Source organism: Aspergillus caelatus (genome assembly GCF_009193585.1).
Source record: "Aspergillus caelatus strain CBS 763.97 unplaced genomic scaffold BDV27scaffold_250, whole genome shotgun sequence".
NCBI classification, from domain to species: Eukaryota; Fungi; Ascomycota; class Eurotiomycetes; order Eurotiales; family Aspergillaceae; genus Aspergillus; species Aspergillus caelatus.
In genome coordinates this window covers 1-25,593 of record NW_022475513.1, presented here as the reverse complement: position 1 = coordinate 25,593, position 25,593 = coordinate 1, and the positions used below count along the sequence as shown (strand labels likewise).

General features: G+C 45.5%; 9 protein-coding genes and 1 non-coding gene across 10 annotated transcripts; 8 read left to right on the top strand and 2 right to left on the bottom strand.

Moving 5' to 3' along the window:
• Window positions 1-310: 310 nt before the first annotated feature.
• BDV27DRAFT_162400 (uncharacterized protein) lies at window positions 311-596 on the top strand (the record flags this gene model as incomplete). The annotated part of the gene is made up of 2 exons (XM_032073382.1): window positions 311-385; window positions 438-596. 2 exons carry the CDS (start codon window positions 311-313, stop codon window positions 594-596), a joined length of 234 nt encoding a protein of 77 aa, XP_031922761.1.
• Window positions 597-1,780: 1,184 nt separating this feature from the next.
• Window positions 1,781-3,139, top strand: BDV27DRAFT_168373 (NADH:flavin oxidoreductase/NADH oxidase; the record flags this gene model as incomplete). The annotated part of the gene is made up of 2 exons (XM_032074750.1): window positions 1,781-1,991; window positions 2,042-3,139. Exons 1-2 carry the CDS (start codon window positions 1,818-1,820, stop codon window positions 3,137-3,139), a joined length of 1,272 nt encoding a protein of 423 aa, XP_031922760.1. The 5' UTR covers window positions 1,781-1,817.
• A 362-nt stretch (window positions 3,140-3,501) lies between these two features.
• BDV27DRAFT_162398 (uncharacterized protein) lies at window positions 3,502-5,043 on the bottom strand (the record flags this gene model as incomplete). Its single annotated transcript, XM_032073381.1, has 1 exon — window positions 3,502-5,043. One exon carries the CDS (start codon window positions 5,041-5,043, stop codon window positions 3,502-3,504), a length of 1,542 nt encoding a protein of 513 aa, XP_031922759.1.
• An 841-nt stretch (window positions 5,044-5,884) lies between these two features.
• BDV27DRAFT_149365 (FAD-dependent oxidoreductase) lies at window positions 5,885-7,482 on the top strand (the record flags this gene model as incomplete). The annotated part of the gene is made up of 4 exons (XM_032071031.1): window positions 5,885-6,201; window positions 6,254-6,528; window positions 6,581-6,957; window positions 7,018-7,482. The coding sequence occupies 4 exons, from the start codon at window positions 5,885-5,887 to the stop codon at window positions 7,480-7,482; spliced, it is 1,434 nt and encodes a 477-aa protein (XP_031922758.1).
• Window positions 7,483-8,669: 1,187 nt separating this feature from the next.
• On the top strand, window positions 8,670-9,700 carry BDV27DRAFT_149364 (sterol desaturase family protein; the record flags this gene model as incomplete). The annotated part of the gene is made up of 4 exons (XM_032071030.1): window positions 8,670-8,872; window positions 8,916-9,263; window positions 9,330-9,487; window positions 9,549-9,700. The coding sequence occupies 4 exons, from the start codon at window positions 8,670-8,672 to the stop codon at window positions 9,698-9,700; spliced, it is 861 nt and encodes a 286-aa protein (XP_031922757.1).
• Window positions 9,701-10,214: 514 nt separating this feature from the next.
• Window positions 10,215-14,308, top strand: BDV27DRAFT_168369 (P-loop containing nucleoside triphosphate hydrolase protein; the record flags this gene model as incomplete). Its single annotated transcript, XM_032074749.1, has 8 exons — window positions 10,215-10,890; window positions 10,950-11,303; window positions 11,340-11,385; window positions 11,416-11,814; window positions 11,845-12,247; window positions 12,284-13,508; window positions 13,572-13,711; window positions 13,757-14,308. The coding sequence occupies 8 exons, from the start codon at window positions 10,215-10,217 to the stop codon at window positions 14,306-14,308; spliced, it is 3,795 nt and encodes a 1,264-aa protein (XP_031922756.1).
• A 771-nt stretch (window positions 14,309-15,079) lies between these two features.
• On the top strand, window positions 15,080-16,715 carry BDV27DRAFT_168368 (ergosterol biosynthesis ERG4/ERG24 family-domain-containing protein; the record flags this gene model as incomplete). Its single annotated transcript, XM_032074748.1, has 5 exons — window positions 15,080-15,598; window positions 15,742-15,788; window positions 15,904-16,020; window positions 16,080-16,402; window positions 16,480-16,715. 5 exons carry the CDS (start codon window positions 15,080-15,082, stop codon window positions 16,713-16,715), a joined length of 1,242 nt encoding a protein of 413 aa, XP_031922755.1.
• A 456-nt stretch (window positions 16,716-17,171) lies between these two features.
• On the bottom strand, window positions 17,172-21,666 carry BDV27DRAFT_149361 (ABC transporter ATP-binding protein; the record flags this gene model as incomplete). Its single annotated transcript, XM_032071029.1, has 9 exons — window positions 17,172-17,198; window positions 17,264-18,236; window positions 18,289-18,818; window positions 18,873-19,045; window positions 19,104-19,671; window positions 19,720-20,317; window positions 20,374-20,878; window positions 21,225-21,264; window positions 21,454-21,666. The coding sequence occupies 9 exons, from the start codon at window positions 21,664-21,666 to the stop codon at window positions 17,172-17,174; spliced, it is 3,627 nt and encodes a 1,208-aa protein (XP_031922754.1).
• Window positions 21,667-22,288: 622 nt separating this feature from the next.
• On the top strand, window positions 22,289-24,718 carry BDV27DRAFT_135756 (transcription factor domain-containing protein; the record flags this gene model as incomplete). The annotated part of the gene is made up of 6 exons (XM_032068614.1): window positions 22,289-22,457; window positions 22,537-22,970; window positions 23,025-23,308; window positions 23,368-23,841; window positions 23,903-24,120; window positions 24,178-24,718. Coding segments are annotated over exons 2-6 (1,511 nt in total), but the record flags the coding sequence as incomplete, so codon positions are not given.
• A 675-nt stretch (window positions 24,719-25,393) lies between these two features.
• Window positions 25,394-25,465, top strand: BDV27DRAFT_t195. The gene has a single exon. It is a non-coding gene; the product is annotated as a tRNA-Glu (tRNA).
• The last annotated feature ends 128 nt before the right edge of the window (window positions 25,466-25,593 follow it).

Here is a 25,593-nt window from a genome sequence, read left to right as displayed (position 1 = left end):
TCTAAGAACTGAAAAAAAATTTATCTGGTCATTAACTGAAAAGAAGAAAAAATGTCTACGTATGCTTCCTTATCATTCCCATATAGGATTATAACAACTAAGTATTCTCAGTGCACAGGATCAATACATTACTTTGATCAAGGCTTCAGAACCGGTGGAGCCCGCTGTGCTGAATTCCATATTCGACAAACTCCCTCCAATTAAACCAGACCAATTGATTGGGGATTGGGATGGAGGGTTCTTCGACACTGGCCATCAGGTTGCAAGCACCCTGAAAGAGATACGGTGGGTGGGCAAGTCATTCAAGTCCATGAATAACGTGGATCCAGTGATCATTGAGAAGGATGGGGAGCGAACCAGTTGGGGCAAGTGGGGTTTTGCAACTGTACGTGATCAGTTTCCAGATAATTGTCTTATGGAAATTAACCGAGAATTAGTTGAAGGAGATGGTATATCGAGGAGTGGTTTCAACTACTATGATCTACGATGAGCGGCCGGTATTCGACCATTTCCGCTATGTGAATGACAAACTCATCGCAGGGATCATGGAAGGCAAGACACTTGGCGAGGACTTTTTCTTTTACTTAAAACGATAAGAGTCTTGTGGATAGCAATTCATCCACAAATCCTAGCGAAGGATATGCTGTTTTAGTCTTAGTAGCAATAATACATTTTTATGCGTGGTATTATGAAGCTAATCGTCCAGCTACATCTAAAGAAAAATAGATCCCAGATCCAAATATTTTCTACAAAACGAAATGCAAGATATGGCCAGTGGTTCGAAACCAAAAGTTTTGAGATATTATCTCCATGCCCCCAATCTGGCTGAGGCTTGGCCTTTCTGGCGTTATCCTGAAGGCATAGCTCACAGACAACTCATATAAACAGAACCCTGTTGATTGCACCCAAGTCTCACTACTTTCGTCCCATTTCAAGAGGTCGACTCAATAGTTGGCATCAGCTTGCGCTAGAAGCTCCACAGCAACCTGGGCAGCATATTCACGAGTAACAGTACCTCTAACCCCAGTATATCCAATGACCACTTAGCTTATTCATCTGTCATCAGTTAGAACCTCAGACTTAAGTCATTAGTTTGAAAGGATTTACCACTATTCCGAAGATGACGTTCGTTTAAGTAGAATACATGTTCATTCGCGTCTAGCTTCGCAGGGGTGTGTATGAGTGACCAGTTGAGTTAGACTCATCACCTACATTTCATTCTATTCTTCTACCATCCAGCAGTTTCAGTAGTTGCTTGGGGAAGTAGACTGTATCAGATCGAGATCAGTATCATCATCGGCTCGGCTCCACCTCGACACACGGTATCATTTTCGGACGGGTAAAAGATGTGGATCACGGCATCTGCTACGCCCTACGTGAGATCCCGAACCATATCCCGCCGTTTCTTCGGAGACTTTTCCTTACAGATTGTACCGCGTTTTCAAAATCCTGACAAATCTGGGTGGCGTCACCATCAATGCTATCCTACTCTGTAAACCTTGGTCCGAATTGCTTCTGCAGAGACTTCTAAGGGGAACTTCTAGTATCTACCTCAAATTTCGTACTCACTCGGAGACATTCTCTTGGTGCATTATGTTTTGTCAGCAAATTGCAATGGATTCCTGACTGGGCAGGCGCATCAGCGACGATGTAAAAACATATATATTCGAGACCTTCATACAGGTTGTATGACTTAAAACTTTTCGCTATTTAGCTATCTAGAACTCACCTTATCTTCAAGTTGGTAAATAGTCACAAAATATCTTTCTTCTCTGCTTCTGAAATTTCGATATAGTCAACCTCACACAATCTCAACCATGGCAAATTGGCCTGATGTCCCTACCAAGCCCGCGGAGGGCATCTCTTACTTTACTCCGGCTCAAACACCCCCTGCCGGTACAGCTCGAAACCCGCAGACTAGTGGGAGGCCAATTCCAAAGCTTTTCCAACCTCTCACAGTCAGAGGACTGACATTCCAGAACCGCCTGGGGGTAGGTGATCTCCTAGTATTGCTAGAACTTGCCTAATGAAGTCTCTACAGCTGGCGCCTATGTGTCAATACAGTGCTGAGGACGGCCACATGACTCCGTGGCACTTGACCCACTACGGTGGCATTGCTCAACGTGGACCTGGTTTGATGATCATTGAAGCAACTGCTGTTGTTCCCGAAGGCCGTATCACTCCAGGCTGCGTTGGCTTGTGGAAGGATTCCCAGATTGCACCTATCAAACAGGTCATCGAATTTGCACACAGCCAAGGCCAGAAAATCGGTATCCAGCTGGCGCATGCTGGGCGCAAAGCCTCCACAGTGGCGCCTTGGCTCGGTGGAGTCACTGCCACCAATGCTGTTGGTGGCTGGGTTGATAATGTGAAGGGTCCCAGCGCCATCCCATTCGCACCAGACGACATTATCCCTAAGGCGATGACCAGGGAAGACATCCAGGAGCTCAAGGACGCTTGGGTTGCTGCCACTAAGCGCGCTTTGGCTGCTGGGGCTGATTTCATTGAGATTCACAATGCCCACGGATATTTGCTCTCATCCTTCCTCAGTCCTTCAGCCAACCAGCGGACCGACGAATACGGTGGCAGCTTTGAGAATCGACTTCGTCTCCCCTTGGAAATTGCTAAGTTGACCAGGGATACTGTCGGCCCCAATGTCCCGGTCTTTCTGCGTGTTTCTGCCACTGACTGGCTGGAAACCAGCATGCCCGAGGAGAAGGGCTGGAAGGTCAACGATACAGTCAGATTTGCAGAGGCTCTGGCCGAACAAGGCTGTGTCGACTTGATTGATATCAGCAGTGGTGGTGTACACAGTGCTCAAAGAGTGAAGTCAGGCGCTGCTTTCCAGGTTCCTTTTGCAGCAGCGGTAAAGAAGGCTGTTGGTGATAAGATGCTGGTTGCTGCTGTGGGCATGATCAATAGCGGCACCTTGGCTGACCAGATTCTCAACGAAAATGATATCGACGTCATCCTTGTCGGACGGGCTTTCCAGCGTGATACCGGCCTTACTTGGCACTTCGCTAAGGATCTCGATGTTGAAATTGCCATGGCTGCTCAGATCCGCTGGGGATTCACCAGCTTCCGGAATGCCTCGGAATACATCCAACCCAACTCTATGAAGGCATCTATTTTCGAATAAACTCGGATCCCATGCTGTATTTGGTGAGGCCATTCATTTGGAGTTATAAAAGTTGCATTGGGTAGGCGCATAGATATAGATCATAGACCATGTGCTTGAGATATAATAGACTATAGAACCGTTTCATAATATACTGAAAAGCCCTTCGATTGATCGAGTATATATACACTAAGCCTACCTCGGCTCAATTATCAATAGGTAATAGGTAAACTTCGTTACTTCAGGAGATGGATCGCTGAAGATTAATCAGAATGGCTACAATCTACTGTGCACTTCTTCGAGAGGGGAGAGAATCGTCGAAAAGATTTTCACTCTTGAACACGTCCTGCCATTAACACAACTAACCCTTATTCACCCCTTTTCTAGTTAAGCTCTTTTTTGCTCCTATTTAGCAAATACTCCTTGTTCCAAAATGTATGCATGAGCCCGTAAAGTCCGCAAATGGGCCACTGTCGCCATAGTCGTTCCTGTAGTCTTGACATCCATGACCGGTGCATGGAGCTACCAGATGACCCCTCGCGGTCGGCCCGAACTTTTTGGTATAAATTTGGTAAGTATGTTGCATGGTATTTCTGCCGTAGATCATCTCTTGTGGAACGGTCATAAATTGACCAAAAGTCTTCCTCAGAGTAATAGGTCCGCGCATATAGCCACTTCTGACCCCCAAGTTTGTTTACTAGTTTCTCGAGCTCATGATTAAAGCGGAGAAAGTCTCTGCCTTTGGGGCCTGGTCCATAGACTCCAACACTGAGCATCATCTCAGGATCATCCGGATCGGAGTCTGGTTGGCCTCGTGGTTCTGCTACTAACCCCGAGACGTGAGCTGTCGCTGAACGCACCGGACAAATCCAAAGCGGATACTTCCCAAACGAATCATCAACAAAGTCAATAAGCTCTTTGGCCCCTTCATAAGGGACCGCCACATCCTGAATAGTGTATTCGGCGAATAAACCGCTCTTGTGGACTGCATGGTACATCACCCTTGTGTGAGAGATGTTATCCAAGGCCCACCGCATGAACTTTGTTTGAGGAAATAGAAAATACTCAAACGCATATTTGCCAACCCAGAACCCGCCTCTGTCATATCGAAACAGATAGTCAGCAATTGGAATAACATCTTTTGTGGGGCCAGCTTCTTCGGCAGCTGAATTGAAGGCCATCTCTTCAGCGTGCATGTAAAACCAGGGGTCAGTAGGACGAGTAAACGTTTGCATTCGTCGATAGCAGTGGTCTGCAGCGCTTGTGATTGATCCGGCACAAATAACCCCTCTCTCTTTGGTGAACATAATGCCGTCTAAGTACTGGTATGTGGGGTCCGGCGTCAGATGCTCAATTTTTTGCACAGCTTCATCGACGCCCATTGAAATCGGGAAATACGTCAACTCTACTGCTGGCTCTACGGGGAGCTCCAGCAGCTGTATTTCAAGAAGAGTGGTTATGCCCAGGGTCCCAAATGAGCACGCAGCCCCGAAAAAGAGATCAGAGTTCTCTGTTGCGGAGGCAGTGATAATATCGCCGTTCCCAACCACAATCTCAATCCAGTTGACAGTTCTATCAAAAAAGCTGTGTCGGTAGGAACTGCTTTCTCCACCCGTTCCGGCAAATCCACCACCAGCCGTTATTCCGGGAAATTCCATGACGACAGGTGGGATAACTCCATATGGTAGTGTTGCCTTGACAAGCATATCCATAGGGACATTTGGCTCTACTAAGGCAACCTTCCTCTCTTGGTCAATCATAAGTACTCGGTTAAGGCCGCCTGTGTCAACAGTGTTCGAGCGAAGTTTCGTTGAAGCGCGTGTCGAGTTCGTTGAGCCATGGTATATGTGGAATGGGGTTTTGTCATTATAGAATTGCTTCACACGTGCAGAGATTCTCTGGACGATAGCATTATGTATTTCCATTGTGAACTGGATTCAAAGATGCTGGAAAGGAATGATTGGTGTGATTTTGTATGAGAGTAGTAATTCGGATCGTTGAGTGTTCAAGAAATTAGAGAAGATAGATTGACATAAAAAGGTAGCTTCACCGACTGCAGTAACAGAGTGAAGTTTCCTTTCTTCCGCACGCACCAGTAATGTAAGCATACATTGTATTCTACATGATCTACATGATAGGTTCATTAGATCCAGCAGTTTCCATATCACCAGTTCGACTGGATACAGTGATTCAGCTGTATACCCAGTGGCGCCTGCTATTACTGAGATCTACAACTGCAAGGGGGTTACGCCTGATCCACCCTTCTTCAACGGATAGTTTCAATCAGATTTTCTCTGAATATTTGACGCGAGGGACCAGATAAACGTCCCCAACAGTTTGGTCAACAATGCTTGGCACTAGTATTCTATAGTCTTGTCGCTAGGACACGTCATATTCTTCCTGACCGCTATGTATTCACACATTCTTACAAGACAAAGAAAATAATAAGATTCAATAGAGTTGAGGAAAGTGGACTCCTCATATTGGCTGCAGTAATTCTCTTCTGGCACGTACTTGATGGTCAATTTTAATCCAAGTCAAGAATGCTCTAATTCATTGAATACGCTTGAGCATAATTTCAAAACAAGAAAAGCGAAAAGGAAAAAATTTATGCGGTATCATTTTCAATAATTAAACCACAGAGAGAACCCAGCACCTTTACTCAAGTGCTTAACGCCCGATCCTGCCATGTTTATCATTCTTCATGCTTGGACTCTGCTATGAAGTTAAACGAGGCTCGTCTCGCCGTCTTACCGTCGGATAATCATGGAGACTTTCTCAGACAAACAGACTCAAAAATTTGACGTTATTATTGTGGGTTGCTCCATTGCTGGTTTGACACTTGCCAATGCTCTCTCTAAGCGTAAGATCAACTACGTCGTTCTCGAATCCCAAAAGAACCTGCCACCACCTCTTACCGGGAATGCACTTACCTTACTCCCTAATGGGGTGCGCATACTCAGCCAACTCGGACTGTTGGAAGATCTTAAAGCTGCTTCGCAGTCAATCACTAGCCATTCAACCTGGCTTGCCAGCGGACATCTGCTAAAAACGGTTGATATGATACAGCTTCCGTCCACGAGGTAGGAATTCGCGTCTACCATATCAGTCATGCAACTCCTGAGAACTATCTAGACATGGTTACGACGCGGTCGTGATTGCCCGCTGGGACTTAATACAGATCCTTTACAATAGTTTAGTCGGGGACAGGCGTCGCGTTGTGTTTGATAAGCGCGCAGTTCAATTCGATCAAAGCTCATCGGAAGTCAAGGTGAAATGCGCTGATGGATCCTCATTTGCTGGGGACGTAGTTGTCGGCGCGGATGGCATTCATAGTGCCACACGAAGAGAAGCCCTTTGGCAGGAAGATCTTGCTAGGGGGCTTAGTTGTATCCAAAAGGTGCCACTAAGTGAGTTGTAATGGTTAGTATTGGATAGGTGCTTAGCTTATCTTCATCTTAGGGTTGAGCTCCGAGTATTCTGGCATTTACGGCATCTCAGACCCTATACCTGAGCTACACCCAGGGCAAGCGCATCGAACTTATGGGAACGGCTTCTCCTTTATCGTTAACGTTGGCAAATACGGGCGTATTTACTGGCTTCTGTCAATCCGATCTAAAGAAACACATCAGTACCCCCGTGTTTCACGCTATGCGCAAGACCAGGCATCAATCGACGAACAGGTCCGACCGTTCTTGGATACCCATATATCTAGCACGATCCTCTTCAAAGATCTGTATTACAACACCAAAGCATGCGTTCATGTTGGGCTCGAGGAACTCCTCTGTGAGAACTGGGTTTCAGGGAATATTGTCTGTATTGGTGATTCCGTACACAAAGTTAGTGCGGTCTTTATCCCTCATCAAGATATGACCAAAAGACTAACTGTTAAATAAAAGATGACTCCTAATTTGGCACAAGGAGCTAACTGTGCTATTGAGAGTGCTGCATCGCTAGCTAATCGTCTTGTCTGTATCATAGACAAACGCCAGGGTCGTGTCTGCTCCGACAATTGTGGGCGTGAGGCGATATTACAATCCTGGGAAGCCTCACGAAAACATAGAATGAGGTTCTTCTACACATGTTCATGGATCCTGGCTCGATGTGAGAGCTTTTGTGGAACTTTCTTCAAGGGGCTAGGACTATACATTGGTTCATATCATGGTGAGCAAGTTATCAGCTACATATCAGATATTGATGGCCAAACAGAATACTTGGATTTCTTGCCAGAGCCTCCGCGCGTATCCAAACCAGTGTTGAGGGTGAAGCATGGGAGCCTCTTTCTTCTAAATTATCTATTTGTAAAGATGGCATTTGCACTACTAGACAGTTCACTTAGATTTTGGCAGTTTTGTTTCCCATAAAAAGGATAGCTGATTTTACAAATCAATAGTGTCAGTATAGTGGATAAATCACTCTCATTGGTATTGGCTTTGCTATCATGTAAATGCTGCCTAAACTATATTTCACAGTTTAAACCGCTATAATAGCTTCAACTGAGCACTTCGGGGTTTCGGGGAGGCTAAAAAGGTCCACATTCGGTCAACAGTAATCCGTATGTACATTCCATAAGAACAAATCCTATAGTACCTATAACGCTTCCCCTATGTGGTAATCGTCAGGCATCGGCTATAACCCCCTTGCATGGAGTAGTGATCGTGTGAACAACGCCCTTTTTTTTACGCAGACCTTTGGAGACACTATTAATTACTGACACCAAGTCATACCATAAGTTGCACTTAGTGGTGGTCAGAGACTTTAAGCCCTAGCCAATTATTGCTCTGTGTATGAATGTCTCATATTCAATGCACTGAGTTGCTAATTCATGAGTGTGTTGGTTGACCCACTGGGGGTATATCTGGAATGAAGTTACATGCCTCGAAAATTACCGAGTGTATGCAGATCTATCTGGTGTTTTAGTAGTATGTACTGTAGTCCTTCCAGGGTTAGCATGCTTTAGGAATGAAATTTGTATGGTCCACAATACCTACGCAGGGGCAACTACCGCGTCCTCAAGCACAAACTATACCCTCTTTCCCGGAACAGCAGAGGACAATTGTATATTTTGGTATTTAATCAGATCCTGCCTATCATACACAAGGGGACTTCTGCCCCTTTGTTCCGCTGAAGATTTCTGTTCTCCATGAGTCCCCCTTAGGACGCACGTTGTAGTAGTAAAATAACTACCATTCATTACTTATGACGCCGCATGCTTGACTATGATATACGCTGTACCGTAAATTTGATTGAGCTACGTGACGAGACCCAGTTATGTGATACCCCTAGAAACTCCATTCAACTAGTGCCCAAATACAGTGTTGCAACTGTGGGGCCCGTTCCGATATATTGGGTTCTCCCTAGATGTATCATAAACGCCTGTACACTGCCAAATGTCGATCACAATACATTCTGGGGGTGCCCAACTGTTTGGCTATGACGCATAGACGAAGGCATATTATGTGAGACTAGGGGACTTCCTTAAGCCACCTCTGAAATATTAGAGAATGGATATTTTCTCTGGCTTTATTGGAAGAACGCAAACGAAGCCAACATGGACCTAATATTCAACTACTTAGATCCGCTTATCATTGACAGTGTCTATGACTCAGTTCGTGGCTCATTGCAACTGGGGCTCTGTGCTAACTCACCTAGTTCAAGTGTCTGTTCTGTCATCGCAGATTCTAAGCTATGGTGTAGGGAAAGTATCTATAGGCAAAGCCTAAGCATATTCATTGTAACATGGTTTGTGCATTGGTATGACTTGGTCGAATTCTAGCTAATCAAAAACAACGGAAAGGATTTCTAGCTCGGTGTTCTTTATCCTGCTTGGGACCGTCTGTCACTATCTATATTTTGACGAAGCATTAAAAAGCCACCCCAAATATCATAAGAACCAAATCAGACACGAGATCTATGATTCCTTGCTCTCCCTTTTCGGCTTAAATGTCCTTACTGTCCCAATCTTCGTTGCTCAAGTTCGCGGATACGCAAAGCTTTATGATTTCGGGTCTGGGGAAGTACCTTTCTGGTACGAATTTGGGCAATTTCTGTTCTTTGTCCTATTCAGTGATACTTGCATGTACTGGCTTCATCGAACCTTCCACATCAACTACTTGTTCAACCTCATGCACAAGAAGCATCATCAGTAAGAAGACACTTTGGCCCAGTTTATAATTAGCGATCGTTTTGAAACTGACGGGCCACTTGCAAGGTACATTATCCCGACCCCGTTTTCGGCTTATGCCTTCGATCCTCTAGAGGCGTACATCATGAGCCTGCCCATTTATGCCTATAGCTTCTTATGGCCCATGTCTCGGGAGGCACAACTCATTGTATTCGTGACAACAAATATATGGACGGTTTTACTGCGTATGTGTCGGCCCCAGTCCTATAGGACGTATTCATTTGCCGCTAACAAATATGGCTCCAGACGACAATCGTGACCAATTCCATACGGTGCATCACAAGAATGTTAAACTAAACTTCGGACAGTTTCTTACACTTTGGGACCATTTAGGGGGTACCTACGCAGACCCGGAGAGATATTTCGCGGGGAAACGGGAAGGAACAGTGAAGAGTTAGGGATTCATCGTATAATAGGCTTATTGTGACGGAGGAATGGCAAATGTGGTCCAAGGGATTGGCTTTCAGGAGAATAATGAGTTGAATGGGGTCAAGGGCTTAATTTCCGGTTGTCATGCCATAGAGAGTAAACAGATGCGGAATTAACCGTATAAAATGTAATTCTACTCAGACTCATTATGTTGGAATAGTGAATATGACTGGTGCAAAAGACATGGTCCTTTTTCGAGAAATTATTATGTGATTAAAGTGCCAGTGGACCCTTACCAAGGTCCGTCCATATTGACACCCCTTCCTACGTCTACCCCTTACTGTTCGATAAGGATGCGCTTCCATATATCAATATAACCCCTTTTGTCATCGCACAAGAGAGTTGGTACGTCTCTTTCTTTTTCATGTCTCATTGCTTCTCCATCGGCATGTGATTCGAGCGCTAGCTCTATCTACACCTTCGTTAGCTTGCAGCATCGGTCTATGCCCTCTCAGCTAGCCACGTGCAGGCAACCTAACAGCAATGTACCCAAGGATCCATCAACAGTTGCTGTCACACAGTGATCCTAGTCAACGCGATCACGATCGTTTAGACACATCGGGTTCAGTCGACTCCAGACACAATCCTGTACATATAGAAGCTCATGATGTTTCGGTCTCCCTCACTACTTCGTCTTTCGAAGGGATACGACGCGCTTGGAAGACGACAAAAAGTACAGCTATACCACCACAATCACCAAGGATTCTCCACAACGTACAGGCATGTATACCACCTGCACAGTTGACCGTTATTCTTGGAGGTAGTGGCTCGGGGAAAACGTCTTTCCTGAATGTGCTCTCTGGCCGAACACAGAATGGTCGTCTAAATGTTACGGGTAACGTCACATACAACGGTAGCGCAGACATTGGAGCATTTCGGAGTGCGTATCTGGTACAGCAAGATATCCTTCCTGCGATGTTGACCGTCCGCGAGATATTGAGCTATGCCGCAGAGTTAAGCCTGGGTTCTGCAGGAATCTCAGAGATTAACCGTGCTGTCAATAACATCATTTCAAAGCTAGGCCTCGAAAACTGTGCGGAAACCAGAATCGGAGACAACAAGAATAAGGGATGTAGTGGGGGTGAAAGGCGAAGAGTCAGTATTGGGATTCAACTGCTAAAAGTGACCTCGGTACTCTTTTGCGATGAACCAACAACTGGTACGATCACGAATGTATGCCACGAAGTAGTTGGAGTCTATCCGCTGATTTGTACCCAGGTCTTGATGCAGCAACGGCTTTCCAGGTTATTCAGACTTTAAAGCAACTAGCCGATGGTGGTATGACAGTGGTCATGTCACTCCATGCACCAAGGTCTGACGCATGGAGCCTTTTTGACAATGTGATTTTACTGTCCGGTGGTCACTTGATGTACAGCGGATCATCAAATATGGTGGGCGACTATTTCAAGGATTGTGGATATGAAATGCCTCCATTCGTGAATCCGGCGGACTTTCTCTTGGATATCACATCAATTGATGTACGCTCAGAGGCATCAAAGTCTAAATCCCATGTTCGAGTGGAGCAGCTAAACCAATGCTGGAGGAATCGTTCGGCAACCATTACAGCAAACTGTCTGTCCAACTACCGTGATGTATGTGGCTATTTAGACTCCGGTAGCAAAGCTCCAAGTTATTCAAGAGTATGCAAAGTAATGTTACAGCGAGACCTGAAAATATGCTGGAGGGACTGGAAGTCGCTACTTGGAATTTGGTGCGCTGTTGCTGCGTTGGCTGCTATCAACGGTTGGGCTTTCTGGCAACTAGATGGCAGCTTGAGTGGGATTAGGTCACGCGAAGGTAGCCTCTGGGACGCCACTGGGCTATACGGATACTTGATCCTAGTCCATGAGATATGCCGTCTAATTGATGAGATTGGTCTATTTGACCACGAGCGGAGAGACGGAGTCCTGAGCGCATCCGCATTTTTACTTAGCCGGAGAGCGTCAAGATTTTTCCTAGAGGATCTAAGCCTTCCCCTTCTCTTCACGGCCATCTACTATCCCATGGTCGGATACCGTGGCTCGGGCTCCCAGGTTTGCATCTTTCTACTTGTCATGCTACTAACGCATTATCTTGCCATTGGGTTCGCCGGTCTTTGTGTGGCCACTACCAGGAGCTTTCACGGAGCAGGCCTGATGGGAAACCTCTTTTTCACTTTGCAGATGGTGGCATCCGCATACTTTATCCAGACTAATCAAACTCCACTGTACGCTCGATGGCTCAAATGGGTCACTCATACTTTCTATACATTTGGTGCTCTATGTGCGAACGAGTTTATCGGTGTGCATGGCCCATACCAAGGGCACCTGTATGACTGCCCTTTCTCGGCCGATCTTACAGATCCTCGCTGTAAGCAGTATACTGGACGGTTTGTCATGGATAGCTTGGGAATGCCGAAAGAGTGGATATGGCGTCCTATTGTTATCTTGTGGTCCATGACTTGTATTTTTCATTTATCGGGAGCATTTGTTCTTCATATCAATCATCCAAAACCACCTCTTACTCCACCTGAGAGGGTAGGCAACCCTAGTTCAACGGATGTGGGAATTCAGCCAAGGTACAACCGTTCAATTCCTCCAGTTTCCCTCTGCCTGGAAGACTACGTCCTAAAGGCAAAACGGCGTAAGTCAACGCGGGGAAATGTAACCAGTATCACATCCAGGATCTGTGGTCCAGTGTCCACCATATTTCAACCAGGAAAACTGAATGTGATTATGGGAGCATCAGGTAGTGGCAAAACATCTTTGTTGTCTTCATTAGCTGAAAGGCTTCCTCCGAGTTCAGGTTCCAAGTGGTGCCGTACAGGCTCAGCTTTGTATAATGGAAAACAGTTACCGAAGGTCCAAATCAGATCAATGGTTTCATTTGTGGCTCAGGATGACGACAATCTAATGCCGGCACTTACGGTGGACGAAACATTGCTCTTTGCCGCTCGGCTAAAGTTGCCATCCTCAATGCCTGACGGTGAGAAGCGTGAGCGTGTTTCAGAAGTTATTACAAAGTTTGGTCTGGAATCATGTGCAAGACGTCTAGTTGGGTCCACAATCAAAAGGGGAATCAGTGGCGGAGAAAAACGTCGTCTGTCGATCGCTTGTGAGGTCCTAACGATGCCACGAGTTCTTATTTTAGATGAGCCTACGTCCGGGCTCGACAGCTTCATGGCACTCACTGTACTAGAAGTCCTGCAGAGCCTAGCTGCTGAAGGCTGCACTATCATTCTCACAGTCCATCAGCCCACGTCGTCGATGTGGCCACTTTTCTCCAACTGCCTGCTTCTCTCACCAGACGGCTTACCCCTGTACTCTGGTGAAACGTCTGAGATGCGTTCCTATTTTCATTCAGTGGGATTTGAGTGCCCTAAGGCGATGAATCCTGCAGACTTCTTTATGGATCTTGCAACATCCGGCGAAATTCAAGGGAGCTACGAGAATAGTAAGAAGCGACTAGGCAGCCTTGTCGATGCGTGGAAAGCCCATGGGCCCTACACAAGAAAACAATCCCTTGGTTCTCGGCCCGGAACTGATCGTGGTTGTACGGAATCGGTTTCGGATTCTACAACATGCAACCATCTTTCTTCTGTAACAGCTTTCCCGATACTTGTACATCGTGCCGTGCTGAACACTTTTCGCCAGCCAATCTCAATCTTGGCCCGATCAATCCAGGCTCCTGGCGTGGGTCTTTTGTTGGCACTTTTTACTGCACCGATGAAAACAGACTACATTTCCATCCAAACCCGCATGGGTGTTATCCAACAGTATTCATGTCTAACCTTCATTGGTAAGCTCCATAATTGGTCTTCAATCCAGGCAACCGGCTCACAAACTCATTCCTGATATCTAGGTATGCTCCAGAACGTCGCGACCTTCCCTCCTGAAGTGGATGTTATGTACCGCGAGACATCAGAGGGTCTATACAAAATTGAAGCATTTCTAGCGCAGTATACCATCCTCGAGCTTCCTTTTGAAGCTTTTTCTGCCCTGGTATTTGCTCTTTTACTAGCATACGCAGCAAAATTAGCACCTGAGGCGGATCTGTTTGGTTCCTTGTTCCTAAGTGCTCTTTGCACGCTGAACAGTGGGGAATCAATAAGTATGCTGTTTTATCTTCTCTTTGATCATATAAGTCTAGCAGTCAGCTTCACGGCATCGTTACTTGCTATCTTCACCGTGCTAGGCGGCGTCATGAGTCTGGACCCGCCAAAGGTACTTCAGTGGTTCAACTACATATCGCCAGTCAAGTATGCGGTAACCAGTATCTCTGTCTTCACCATGAGAGATTTGATATTTACTTGCACGGAGGAGCAGCGAGATGTGAATGGAAAATGCCTAATAGAAACCGGAGAACAAGTCTTGCAACTGTACAAATTCGATCAGAAGAATCCGTGGTTGCAAGTCGTGGGGGGTGTTGTGGCCATGTTGTGCTATCGTTTGTTGGTATACGCGATTCTCAAGATCAAGGTCAAGCGGTTGAACTCTAGAGACACACAAGATTGGCTTAAACGACAACTACGACGACGAGGGAGCGAGACGACGCGCGAGGAAGAACAAGGCTTGGTGCTTTCTGACCTGAACGCATGATCTACTCTATATAGTCTCATTGTTTCTCTGTATATTCTAATACTGTGACATGCCTTTCAGGATATTTTTCATTGCTTTTTATGTTACGCCAGTGTTCTTTACTATCACTGACACTATGAATTTAACATGGAAGACTGCCTCCAGTTCTTGGGTCAACGATTTATAGCTTACTATGGGAACTGTAATTTGAATCTAGTCTATATTATCCCTGAGGTAAGAGTATAGACATAGTAACAATAAAAAAAATATCAATTCTTTACAAAAATTTAATTTCTCTTCAAAATATATAGTTTCGTATATTCTTTCAGGTATAGTATTCAGATATCTATAGGTCACGGTAATTCCAGTAGTAAATGAGTAAAACTTAGATATTGCCTCAGAATACGCGGCGTTGATCTTGAATTTTTGTCTTTTAAGGAAAAGGCCTAAATATTGAAGGTATGTCTGTACAGTACAGAGAGAAGATCGACCCGGATAGTTTTCTTGGGAAAGTGGAGTAGAGCATCAGTAGAAATGACTCGTTCGATACAAAGCAAGGGGTTTTGATCATTACGTAAATGACACGTCGGACGAGCACATTCTGTTGGCAAGAAAGGGTGAACCTGGTGCAATATTGGCCCTTGCATGCGAGTGGTGTTGAATAGCTGCAGAGTCCACTTTGGCAATGTCCAAGGTATTTACGCTCGTCATCTGTCCCGCCTTTGCAGCTCTTTCTCTTACCTGCTCGGTCCCCGGAGGTCGTTTCAATATTATCTTGAAAAACACCTGAAAATGGACACTGAAAAAGCAAGCAACTCTACTGGCGTACTAAAACCCTCTCCCGAGGGTGGAAATGCTAAGAGTCGACATTTGAGACCGTCTTGGCTCACTGAGATAATCAGTTTCGTCTTGTGTACAACTAGCCCTCTTGTTGTGATCTACTACTGGATAGCCTATCATTACTTTGACACCTCGATAGTTACCGCAGCCAGAGTTGCTTATTCAGAAGGTCCTTTTCAATTCTTTGCCACTCGCCTTCCTCACTCAAGCACAAATGCCATCTTGGGTTATGCCGCCTGGCTTGCTCTCCAAGCAATCCTGTATATCTACTTGCCTGGGAGCGAAGCCCTTGGTCCCGTAACACCGGCAGGCAGGAGGTTGAAGTATAAACTGAACGGCCTAGTAGCGTGGGGCGCAACCGTCGCTTTATGGGCTGTTGGGGCTGTCTCGGGAATTATTGATCCTGCATGTATTGCTAAGAACTGGGAAGGCCTAGTCTGGATCACCAACGCCTTTTCCGTGGTTACTGTCGTCCTGTTCCACATCAAGGCTCGGATAATGCCAGATAACGAGGCTGAGACGTTTATAACAGGCAAGGATTTACTGATTTGCCAATTGCTTTTGTTTTTCGCTAATTCAACACCCTAGGATCGTTTTGGTACGACATCTTTGAGGGTGGTGAGCTTCATCCTCGCATCGGGAAAACGTGGGATTGGAGACAGTTCTTCTCTACGCGTACAGGAGGAATTCTCGCCTGGACTTTGATGTAAGCCCCATTCTCCCCAAATATTACACGGAAGTTATACACATCCCTGTTTCTAAAACAAATACTGTAGTGATCTATCTTTCGCCGCTTATCAGTATCAATCTCACGGGTACATGACGAATACCATGGCGGCGGTAGTCATTATGCGCGCGTTTGTTGTAGTGGATTTCTTCGTCAATGAGTTATGGTATGACTGTCATCACGTACAGCCAGGCTTAACGAATCGAAATAACCTAACTTAACCAGGTTTTTCCACACTTTGGACGGCATGTACGAGTCATTCGGCTTCTACAACATTTATGGGTTCTCAGCCATGATGCCCGTGCTTTGGTCGTTACAAACACAGTACCTGGTCAAGCATCCCGAGGAACTCTCTAATATAGCGCTCATTGGTGTCATACTGCTCTTTACTGTCGGCTGGTTGATCCGGTTCTCCGTGGACTATCAGAAAGTGAAGTTCCGTCAAACGGGTGGAGAATGTCGAATCTGGGGCAAGCCCGCCGAAAGGATTAGAGCATCACACCAAACTGCAGATGGAAAGACACGTCACTCCTTGCTGCTATGCTCTGGTAGGTCTATTCATTTGATCAAATGGGATATTACTACGGGTCCGCAATGAGGAAGACTAACAACCTGACTTTCACAGGATGGTGGGGGCTGGCTCGCCATGCAAATTATACAGGGAGCGTGATGTACACTCTGGCTCTTTGCGCTGCTTGCGGCTGTGGTGGAATCTTCCCTTATACTGAGGTGGTTATGGCTGGGGGGATGGTGATTCATCGTTGCTATCGTGATGAAGTAAAATGTGCAGCGAAATATGGGAAACACTGGGACGAGTACTGCCGTCAGGTGCGATGGAGGATGATCCCCGGTATTTACTAACATGCAAGGAGAAAGATGCTTAAACTTAAATATATACCGTAGTATTGTTAGGCTCTCCAGATCCCAGGATACTTCCACTATGTATTCATTTTTTATGATACAGGTCACCAGCTCCTAGCGTGGCGTTAAAAACCGCCAAAATCTACGATATAGGATAATTAAACGCCGCAGGATATGATTTCGAGACTTTCAGGAGGCATAATTCTCCATTGATAGGCTTCCTAATTGCGTCCAGCATATTGTATACTGACTTATAATGTATCAAATCTAAGGTGTCCAGTATGTGTTGCATATTAAATCACTACCGTAGTGGACCGACCCATCTAAACCAAATATGTAAAGAAAATATAGTAGCATTATAGTTTGGTATCTATAAAGAGAGTCAGAGAAGGCTAAACACCCCCAATCAATGAAAGCAACAGATAAGGAGCAAAAGATGAAGTCCAATGCAAGACTTCATCTATCTAAGGCGTTTTCCTGACACTATAACAATGTTAGTAAGAAGAAGGTTGAAGCGAATAGTCGTGAAAGAGAGTTCTGATACTTACCATCTGCCAATAGGTCCCTTTAGTCCGAAGCAATTCTTGATGTGTTCCCTGCTCCACTATCCGGGATCCATGGCCCACCTCGCTTTCGCCGAAGACAAAGATCATATCAGCTTTCTGGATAGTGGCAAGTCTGTGCGCGACCGCGACAATTGTCATGTTTCTCCTCCCCGCCAGGCGCTCCAGAGCCGCTTGTACTACCTTTTCTGATTGCGAATCTAGACTCGAAGTTGCCTCATCCAGTAGAAGTAATGACGGCTTTCGCAGTAGTGCACGCGCAATGCATAGCCGCTGCCTCTGGCCTCCACTGAGAGCCGTCTGTGCTTTAATGCCCAACTCGGTGGAATAGCCTTCAGGCAGTGACGTAATAAAGTCATGTATCTCAGCGTCTTTGCAGGCTTGGATTATCTCATCCTCGCTGAAGTCAGATTCATTCAGTCCAAGAGTGATATTCTCACGAATTGTTCCCTCAAAGAGTCTTGGTTCTTGGGCCACTAGCGATAGAGCTCTGCGATAAGATGATGGTTCAGTGGAGCGAATATCTTGACCATTCAGGGATATCGTGCCTCTAAAGGGATCATAGAACCGTTCTAGCAGGGATATTACGGTTGTTTTGCCGCAGCCAGAAGGTCCAACGAAGGCAACGAACTGCCCGCTTTCGATACTAACATTAAGCCCAGTGAATAGAGGGGCGTCTTGAGATGCATATTTGAATGCAACGTCACAGAATTCGATGCTAGCTCCAGATTGTGAAGCAAAATGGGTAAGTTGTTTCTGTCCGATATTGTCCGTATCCTTCGTAACTGAACTTGATCGTAGGTTCATCACCCGGTTAGCCGATGCAGTGGCTTGCGCCATATTCGGTCCAAAGCTAAGAAATTGACCAGCTGATTGTCCTCCCTGTATGATGGCCATGTAAATGACAAAGAAAGAGGTTGGCTGGTACTCTCGGGACGCGAGTAGTTGACCACCGTACCTAGTAGAGAATTTGAGTATTACATAGGGACATTTACGCAAGGAATCCTTACCAGAACGTTAGTGCCATCGCACATAGCTCGACACTATCGGAGAAAGCAAATATTAGCGTCGCGTACCATGCTTTCCTGAAAGCTTTGTTTTGTTGCTGTCGCAATAGATTGGTGTAGCGGTCAAGGATTGCGTCTTCCATCGTTAATGCCGATACAGTTCGAAAAGCCTCAATGGATTCTGCTGCAAACTGTGAGCTTCCAGAATACACTTTTGCGTTCATGGCCTCGAACTGCATTTCATATCTGATGCGCATAAAGGCAGCTAGAAAGGTGCATGGCAGGGCTGCAAATACTGCCACGAGGCTGAGTTTCCAACCGAACGAGAACGCAATTGCAATACAACCAATCATGCTGAATATGGAGATAACCGGGAATATTCCATTCATTCCAAGTAAATCTTGAACTTGCTTTGGGTCAGTTGCGAGGCGAGAAATCAAAGACCCTGAAGCATTCTCATTCATATCGTAGAATGGTATAGGCTTTTCTAGTATGCTCTGAAAATATTCCTTCCTGCAGGACGAACCAATCCTCTGTGCCCATATTAGCTCTCATAAGACGCGTAAAGATGTATTTCATGGTCATACCACTGAAAGCGAGTTAGTGGAGTATCCTACGATACTATAGCTGAGAGCGACCCCTAGGGCAAGGATGAAGAACATCAAAGCCCAGAAGTTAGCGGCATCAGCAAGCTGTTGACCAGTAAGTTGGAATACGTGGATAAGTTTTGCAAAGAGCCAGCTCTGAAGCGGGAAAGCGGCTTTCAATAACATCTTGTCAGTTATTGAGTTGTAGTGTGTGGAATCTCCGAACCTTACCTCCTGCACCAACTGCGCCAAATATAGTCGTAAGATAAAAAGGCCAATTTGCACGTTGCTCATATAGAATCCGGCCGATGCTACTAAAAAAGCCCCGATTTCTGTCTTTCATATTTTCCTCCTCCGTCTGTGGTTTGTCGTCGAGAGCAGAATGAGCCAACTGGATCTCTTCTTTCAACTCATGAGTAATTTCACTCTCGTTGGTCTCATCTTCTGCCAAGAGCTCAAGTTTTTGAGCATGGACGAGGCCATGGTAAACCCCATTTTCATTCGCTAAAAGCTCTTCGTGTGTTCCTTGCTCGACATTAGCACCGCCCTTCATTACAACGATGTGATCTGCTCGTCGAATGGTCGATAGCCGGTGAGCAATTACGATGGTGGTGCGATTTTTTGAAACTTGATCAAGGGCGGCTTGCACAATCTTCTCGCCACGGACATCGATTGCACTTGTTGCTTCGTCTAAGATCAAAATGGTGGGCTCTTTCACGATGCTTCGAGCAATTGCAAGACGTTGCCTTTGGCCGCCACTCAATTTGGTACCATTCTCGCCAACCATAGTTAAATAGCCCTGTGAAGATTAGATGAAGTGGAGCAAAATCAAAAGAAGTCGACATACCTTTGGCAGACGATTAATAAATTCCTCCGCAAAGGCCTCTCTACAGGCCTTCTCCACCATCTCTCGTTTCACTGCGTCGGTTTCATTTTCCCATTTCGTTCCGATCAGGCCGAATGAGACATTATTGAATATAGTATCGTTAAAAAGGAAGGGCTCCTGCTGAACCAATCCGATCTGCGATCTCCACCATTTTATATCCAGGCTATTGATATTGTGTTCACCCACGGAGATGGTTCCTCGGCTATGATCCTCTTCGCTCGACCCCAGTTGATACCATCGCTCAACAAGAGCCACAATTGTACTCTTACCCGAGCCTGATGGGCCAACCAATGCCGTGGTCTTGCCTTTTTCGAATCGAGCATTCAGGCCCTTGAGGACTGCGGTATCTGGTCGCGTAGGATATGTAAAATGAACATCTTGGAAAACAATGTCTACGTGAGCTGAAACATCAGGATCACGGAGGCCGCCAAGCTCAATCCTCTCGGAGTCGATCATTTCGAAAAATGAAGTCGCAGCGCTGGCGGCCTTAGAGATGATGATCAATGGCGTTGCGATATTTCCCAGAATAGTGACTGCAATCATGATAGAAAAAAACACACTATCGAGACAAATTAGCAGACACAAACAACCCTTCGGATATAATCATGTCCCTACGTGATGACTGTGTTGATATTATCGATATGGCCTTCCCGGTACAACTTCAGCCCAAACCAGAATGCCAAAGAAAAGCTCGAGTACATTGCGAAGAACATGAGAGCAAATTGGACTCCCATAACAGTGGACATACGTTGTCCACGCCTTTGTGCTTCTTCAATCCAGGCAGCATATTTCTTCCTGAGAGACTCCTCAGCTCCAAGGGAAACAACAGTTCGAATAGAGCCGAATACTTCTGCTGCTACTGACGAATGCTTCTCATCGGCTTTGTCGACTTTCTGTTGAACCTTAGTAATAATAGGAACCGTCACACTACAGGCAATGAGGATGAATAAGAGGCAAGCGCTGGTAACGAGAGTCAAGGCCCACGAGTACTTGAAGGCGATAATGTATGCTGCCAGTAGAAGTGCCAGAGATTGGAACAGAATTGCAAGCTTGTCGGTAATACTTTGTTGAATCGAATTGGAGAGCGTCGAGATGGTATTTGTGACCGTGCCCACCGACACTTGATCCAGCGTAGTAATTGGTTGGGTAAAAAGTGACTGCATGTATTCCAGTCGCAAGGCAGCTGAGACTCGAAGACCGATGACACGGAAACAGAACTGTGATTGTTGAGTATAATTTTCTCAACTGGTTAACTTAGAAGCAGCTTGGCATACCATTGAGACATATGTTAAAGCGAACTTGGCGATGAAGAGGTAAACGATATACAAGCTAATATTGGCGTCAGCTGATGAGTAAACAAGACTTGTTTTCAATATTCTGGATGTCTTGCCTCAGTTTGCTCACGGATGATTTGAATTGTGCTTCTGTGACCGATGTGCCGGGGATAAAATATCCGTTGAACTCACCAACCATCTTACCGAACACGATATTCATAAGGGGCAGTGGCTATTATACAATCGTCAGGTTTATAACTCCAATTTCTCCCAGGAAAAAACGGCATACCACTCCAGATCCAATAGAACATATCAACGCCATTCCGAGTACGACGCGATCCTTGGCGCTGGTATAGGAGAGGACTCTCTGCAGACACGTCAGCGGAAAATAAGGCCTCCCATGAAAAGTCTATCCGCATACAAAGTAGTTGGCTAAAGAGGCGGTTTGTTCAGCCTCTGCAGCATCTTTGCGTCCATCTTTGCCTTCAACTTCAACTCCGGTTCGATCTGACTTGACGGCGATGCTCTCCGACGCATCCTTCGCGGGCTGAGGAGTGGCACAGAGCTCTCCGGTCTCATGATGTGGTTTCTCGTTTAAATTCCGTGGCGGAGAGCGGTCCGACAAACGGCCCATTGTGATGAATCTGTGTCACAGGCTTTGACAAAGGAAGGAATATCATGATGGTTATTCAGGGAGTAGGTAATTTATAGGTCAAGAAGTATTTCCAGAAGAAGCGGTCCAAGCGACTTATGACTACGTTCAAATACGAACACGGTCTGGGCAAGAGAGATTAGATCATTCTTCAGGTATTAATCTACAATAATCTCCAATTCAGAGGATTGATGGTAATTTGGTCCCTGACCTAGCGCCTACATCTTTTCCACATTTAGAATGAATACGTATCCACAATTAACATGATTTTCCAAGGGGAGGTTCTTAGTACCAAGTGGCGTGCAGATGATACGTGGAGCCCTAGGTATATACTTCCGGGAATTCGGGGATTTTTTAAGTCCGGGCGATCGAGCAGGCAACGTGACTGACGCTTGGGCGTTTTTTTTCCATCCGGGATTTCGGACTTTGCGACACCCCGTTCCAATTCCCCTTACTGTCATCAGTTCATTCCACTCTCCCCGAATAGAAAAGAAAATGAGCTCCCGGAAACCGCCGAAGTACATATCGGTAAGTTAATAAGAGCCTCACTTTATTCAGTTCGAATGAAATTCTAATTAGAATTGATTTCAGTGTACTCGCTGCCAATCCAAAAAGGTATTAGTCGGAAAAATTCGCCTGCAGAAGAAGACACCCCAAGAATGACGTCAGGGCTAGATTCGATGCAACAGAGTCCAACCTCAATGTGATAAATGTGAAGCCATCAATGCAGAATGTATTTATGTACCTCGAAAAGCTCGGGCAAAGAAGCAAAGGTATGGCATATCGTCCTATGACAGCCCAAACCAAAAAAAAAAAAGGCGAATTTACATCACTCATAATATAATGTACTAGTAATCCCTCTGAAAAAGACCTTTTACTGGACATACTCAGACGTCTCGAACGTCTAGAGGATCACTGTAGGATCAGTTCACATAGTAAAGGTCATGGCGGTGCATCCCGCTCAATGTCAACTTCGTCGGACATCACTGGAACGAGACCGGCAAGCATCGATTTGCTACACGGTAGCCAGCCTCAAACGCCAAACACACAACCCGTGATCCACAGCATGTTGAACGGGATAAAAGATGATCAGGCCAGGTCACTGCTTTCTTCCAATGTGTTTTGTCATTTGCGGAACGTGGAGTCTCGCCTTTTTGAGAACGAAACATGTGTGAAAGCGGTAGAAACTGCCATGGAAGAAGTTGAACGCCTGGAAAGTACACGAGAAATCAACGTACTAGATCCTCCTGTCATCACTAAAGAAATGGCAAAGAGGTGGGTAAAATGTGTGTGCTATTCGATCACTTGGACACAGACATTTTGCTGATCGGGTTGGCTAGCATACTACGAAGCCTACCAGTTCGAGGGTTTTCGAGTTCCTCTTGAGAAGAGCTTCGTCATGTCTATCCCTGACCTGTTGGAAATACCCCACGTCCACATGGACAGTACATTGAAGATCATTTACTACAACATACTCCTTCAAGGCATCATATTAGATTCGGAATACCTTCCTGGGAGAGGTAAAATCATACAATATCTTTACCAGAGTAGTATGATGTTGGTAGATGACTGGCTATGTCATATCGAAAACACTCTCCCGAACATGTTTGCAGCTTTTGTTATGGTGAGTATATGTATAGAATATCAATTAGATTAAGTCCCAGGCTGACAATTTCCCTTTAGATATCGATGACGCTCGAGGGCTGTAATAGCGAAATGTCCTGGAAGATTTTCGGCTATGCCTGTAATATTGCTCGGGCTCTGGGATTCTTCTCCGTCGATGAACAATCGGACGGACAAGATCCTCAGTCTGTGTCGCATAGTAGCAGTGAAAGTGAGGTGGATAAAAATCGAAAGCGATTCGAATTTTGGCATCTTCTGAGGATGGATTGTCTGTTCCGTCTATCCTTTGGCAAACCGGCCCTCATACCCGGTGGGTCATGGACAGTAAACTTCCCTGATCCCACCATTACCGGTGTTGATGATGCGTCGACGCGCTTTATCCAGATTCATTTCCTAGCATCGATGCGTCTCACACTAACTCTATTGAAATACTTGGACTTGGATGTTGAAATGCATCAAGATACGGATGTGTCTGATCAGGCGCTCGATGCCCTCATTGCAGAAGTGCAAGCGATCATGTCAGACTGGAACGCGGTATGTTGTTAATTGACCCCGATCCATGGTTAATGAGGGCTTATGATCTAACGTAACGAAGGAGGAACTTTTCAACAGCGCCACTAATCATGTTGACACTTGGTTCAGTGCGGATATCCTATTCAGTAGCTACAAGATGCTCATCGTCTTCACGCAGTCCAAGAGGTGCAACCAGAGCAGTCAATTCCTGCCAAGGCACACTGTAGATGTCGCGAGGAAGTCTTTGAAAATGTTTCAGTCTCTAATGAGTGCGGAACTGCACGCGTACTGGGGTATCAGGTATGTACTATTTAAGAGTCGAGTCTTCCCTTGCTGACCACAGCCTTCTCCTCGTAGTCTCATACTACTGCACCAATTTATCCCGTTCTTTATTCTTTGCGCGGATATTATCGGATCTCACAGATACGAGCTCGAGGACGACTTCATTCTGGTGTCCTGGCTTAACGACTTTGTGGACAAGGCAGCGGAGGAACGACCCGAGCTACGGCCAGTTGCTGCTATAGCAAAGGCGATGACCATAGCTTGCCAACAAATACAACTCCCCACTAGCTAATTCTGTAGGGGTTACTAGACATGCAGATGACTGGGCTTAAGCTCAAGGTTGAGCTCCTCTGCCCTTGGTTTAGGCCGGAGATTACTCATAGTGGGACTCATTGTGCCCTGTTGTCGTCTTCAGCTAACATCGATGACATCAATCAATAATTTAGTACCGGTTGACCAAAAAGCGCACCTATGGTTGGACCTCCTATATGGACGACATCCTTGCGAGTATCCAAAAAGCGTAACAAATTCCACTTGGTATATCCTAGACACAAAGATCATGGAGGTTAGGCTTGGAACCCCGAAGCGTGGCGTATGGGCGCATAGGGGCTCTCTTATCTCATTTAGCACTGACGGTAATACAACCTCAATCTACGAAACTCGCTTTGTCTTCAACGTTGCCTCCCAAATAAGCATGTTTTCGATACTAACCTCCCTTAAAAATTGCACGAACATTCCCCATTATTTTATCAATATAGCTTCTCTGTATACTATCTAGAGGAAGTTTGTTTCACCCTTTCACTCCTCATTGTCATGTTTGAAGACCACGTGCTACACGCCGATCATCGGTGTCACTCCAGGTTCAAAATAGGTGGTTTCTGTCCTGAACCAATACGATCAAACATAAAGATAAATAGTAGTGAGAAGGGTTTTCCGAGTGATAAGCATGTGTTTCCATGTTGCATAATATTGCATGACCTATGGGGATCGATCTACTACCAGACCCATTACTCAAAAATATATATAACTAACTACCTATGTCCTGGCGGCTGAAGCTTCCGTTTCCGAGCTATTCGAAAGATCATAAGTATCGCTCTCTTGGGTTATTATGTTAATGATATACCATTACGGTTAGCACAAAACAGCTCCTTTAGCAGATCCTGCCATTGCTGAGTTCGCAGCCATGCTTAAATACTATGCATCCTTTGTTATATTTGAAGAGATGGGGGAAGACTTGTTTAAATATATTTTGGTTAATAAAATAAATTAAAATAAAACCTTTCAACAAGTATCCGATGTGGTGTAATGGCTAACATCGCTGTCTCTCACACAGCAGCTCGGGGTTCGATTCCCCGCATCGGAATTTAATTCTTTTTTTGTTTTTGTCCTGTATCTTCTACCGTACTTGATCACCTGACGCACGTCCCCACCTGCCGCACGGATTTCTATATACACCGACTTTTTGACTTCAACTTCAAACCATCACAACTC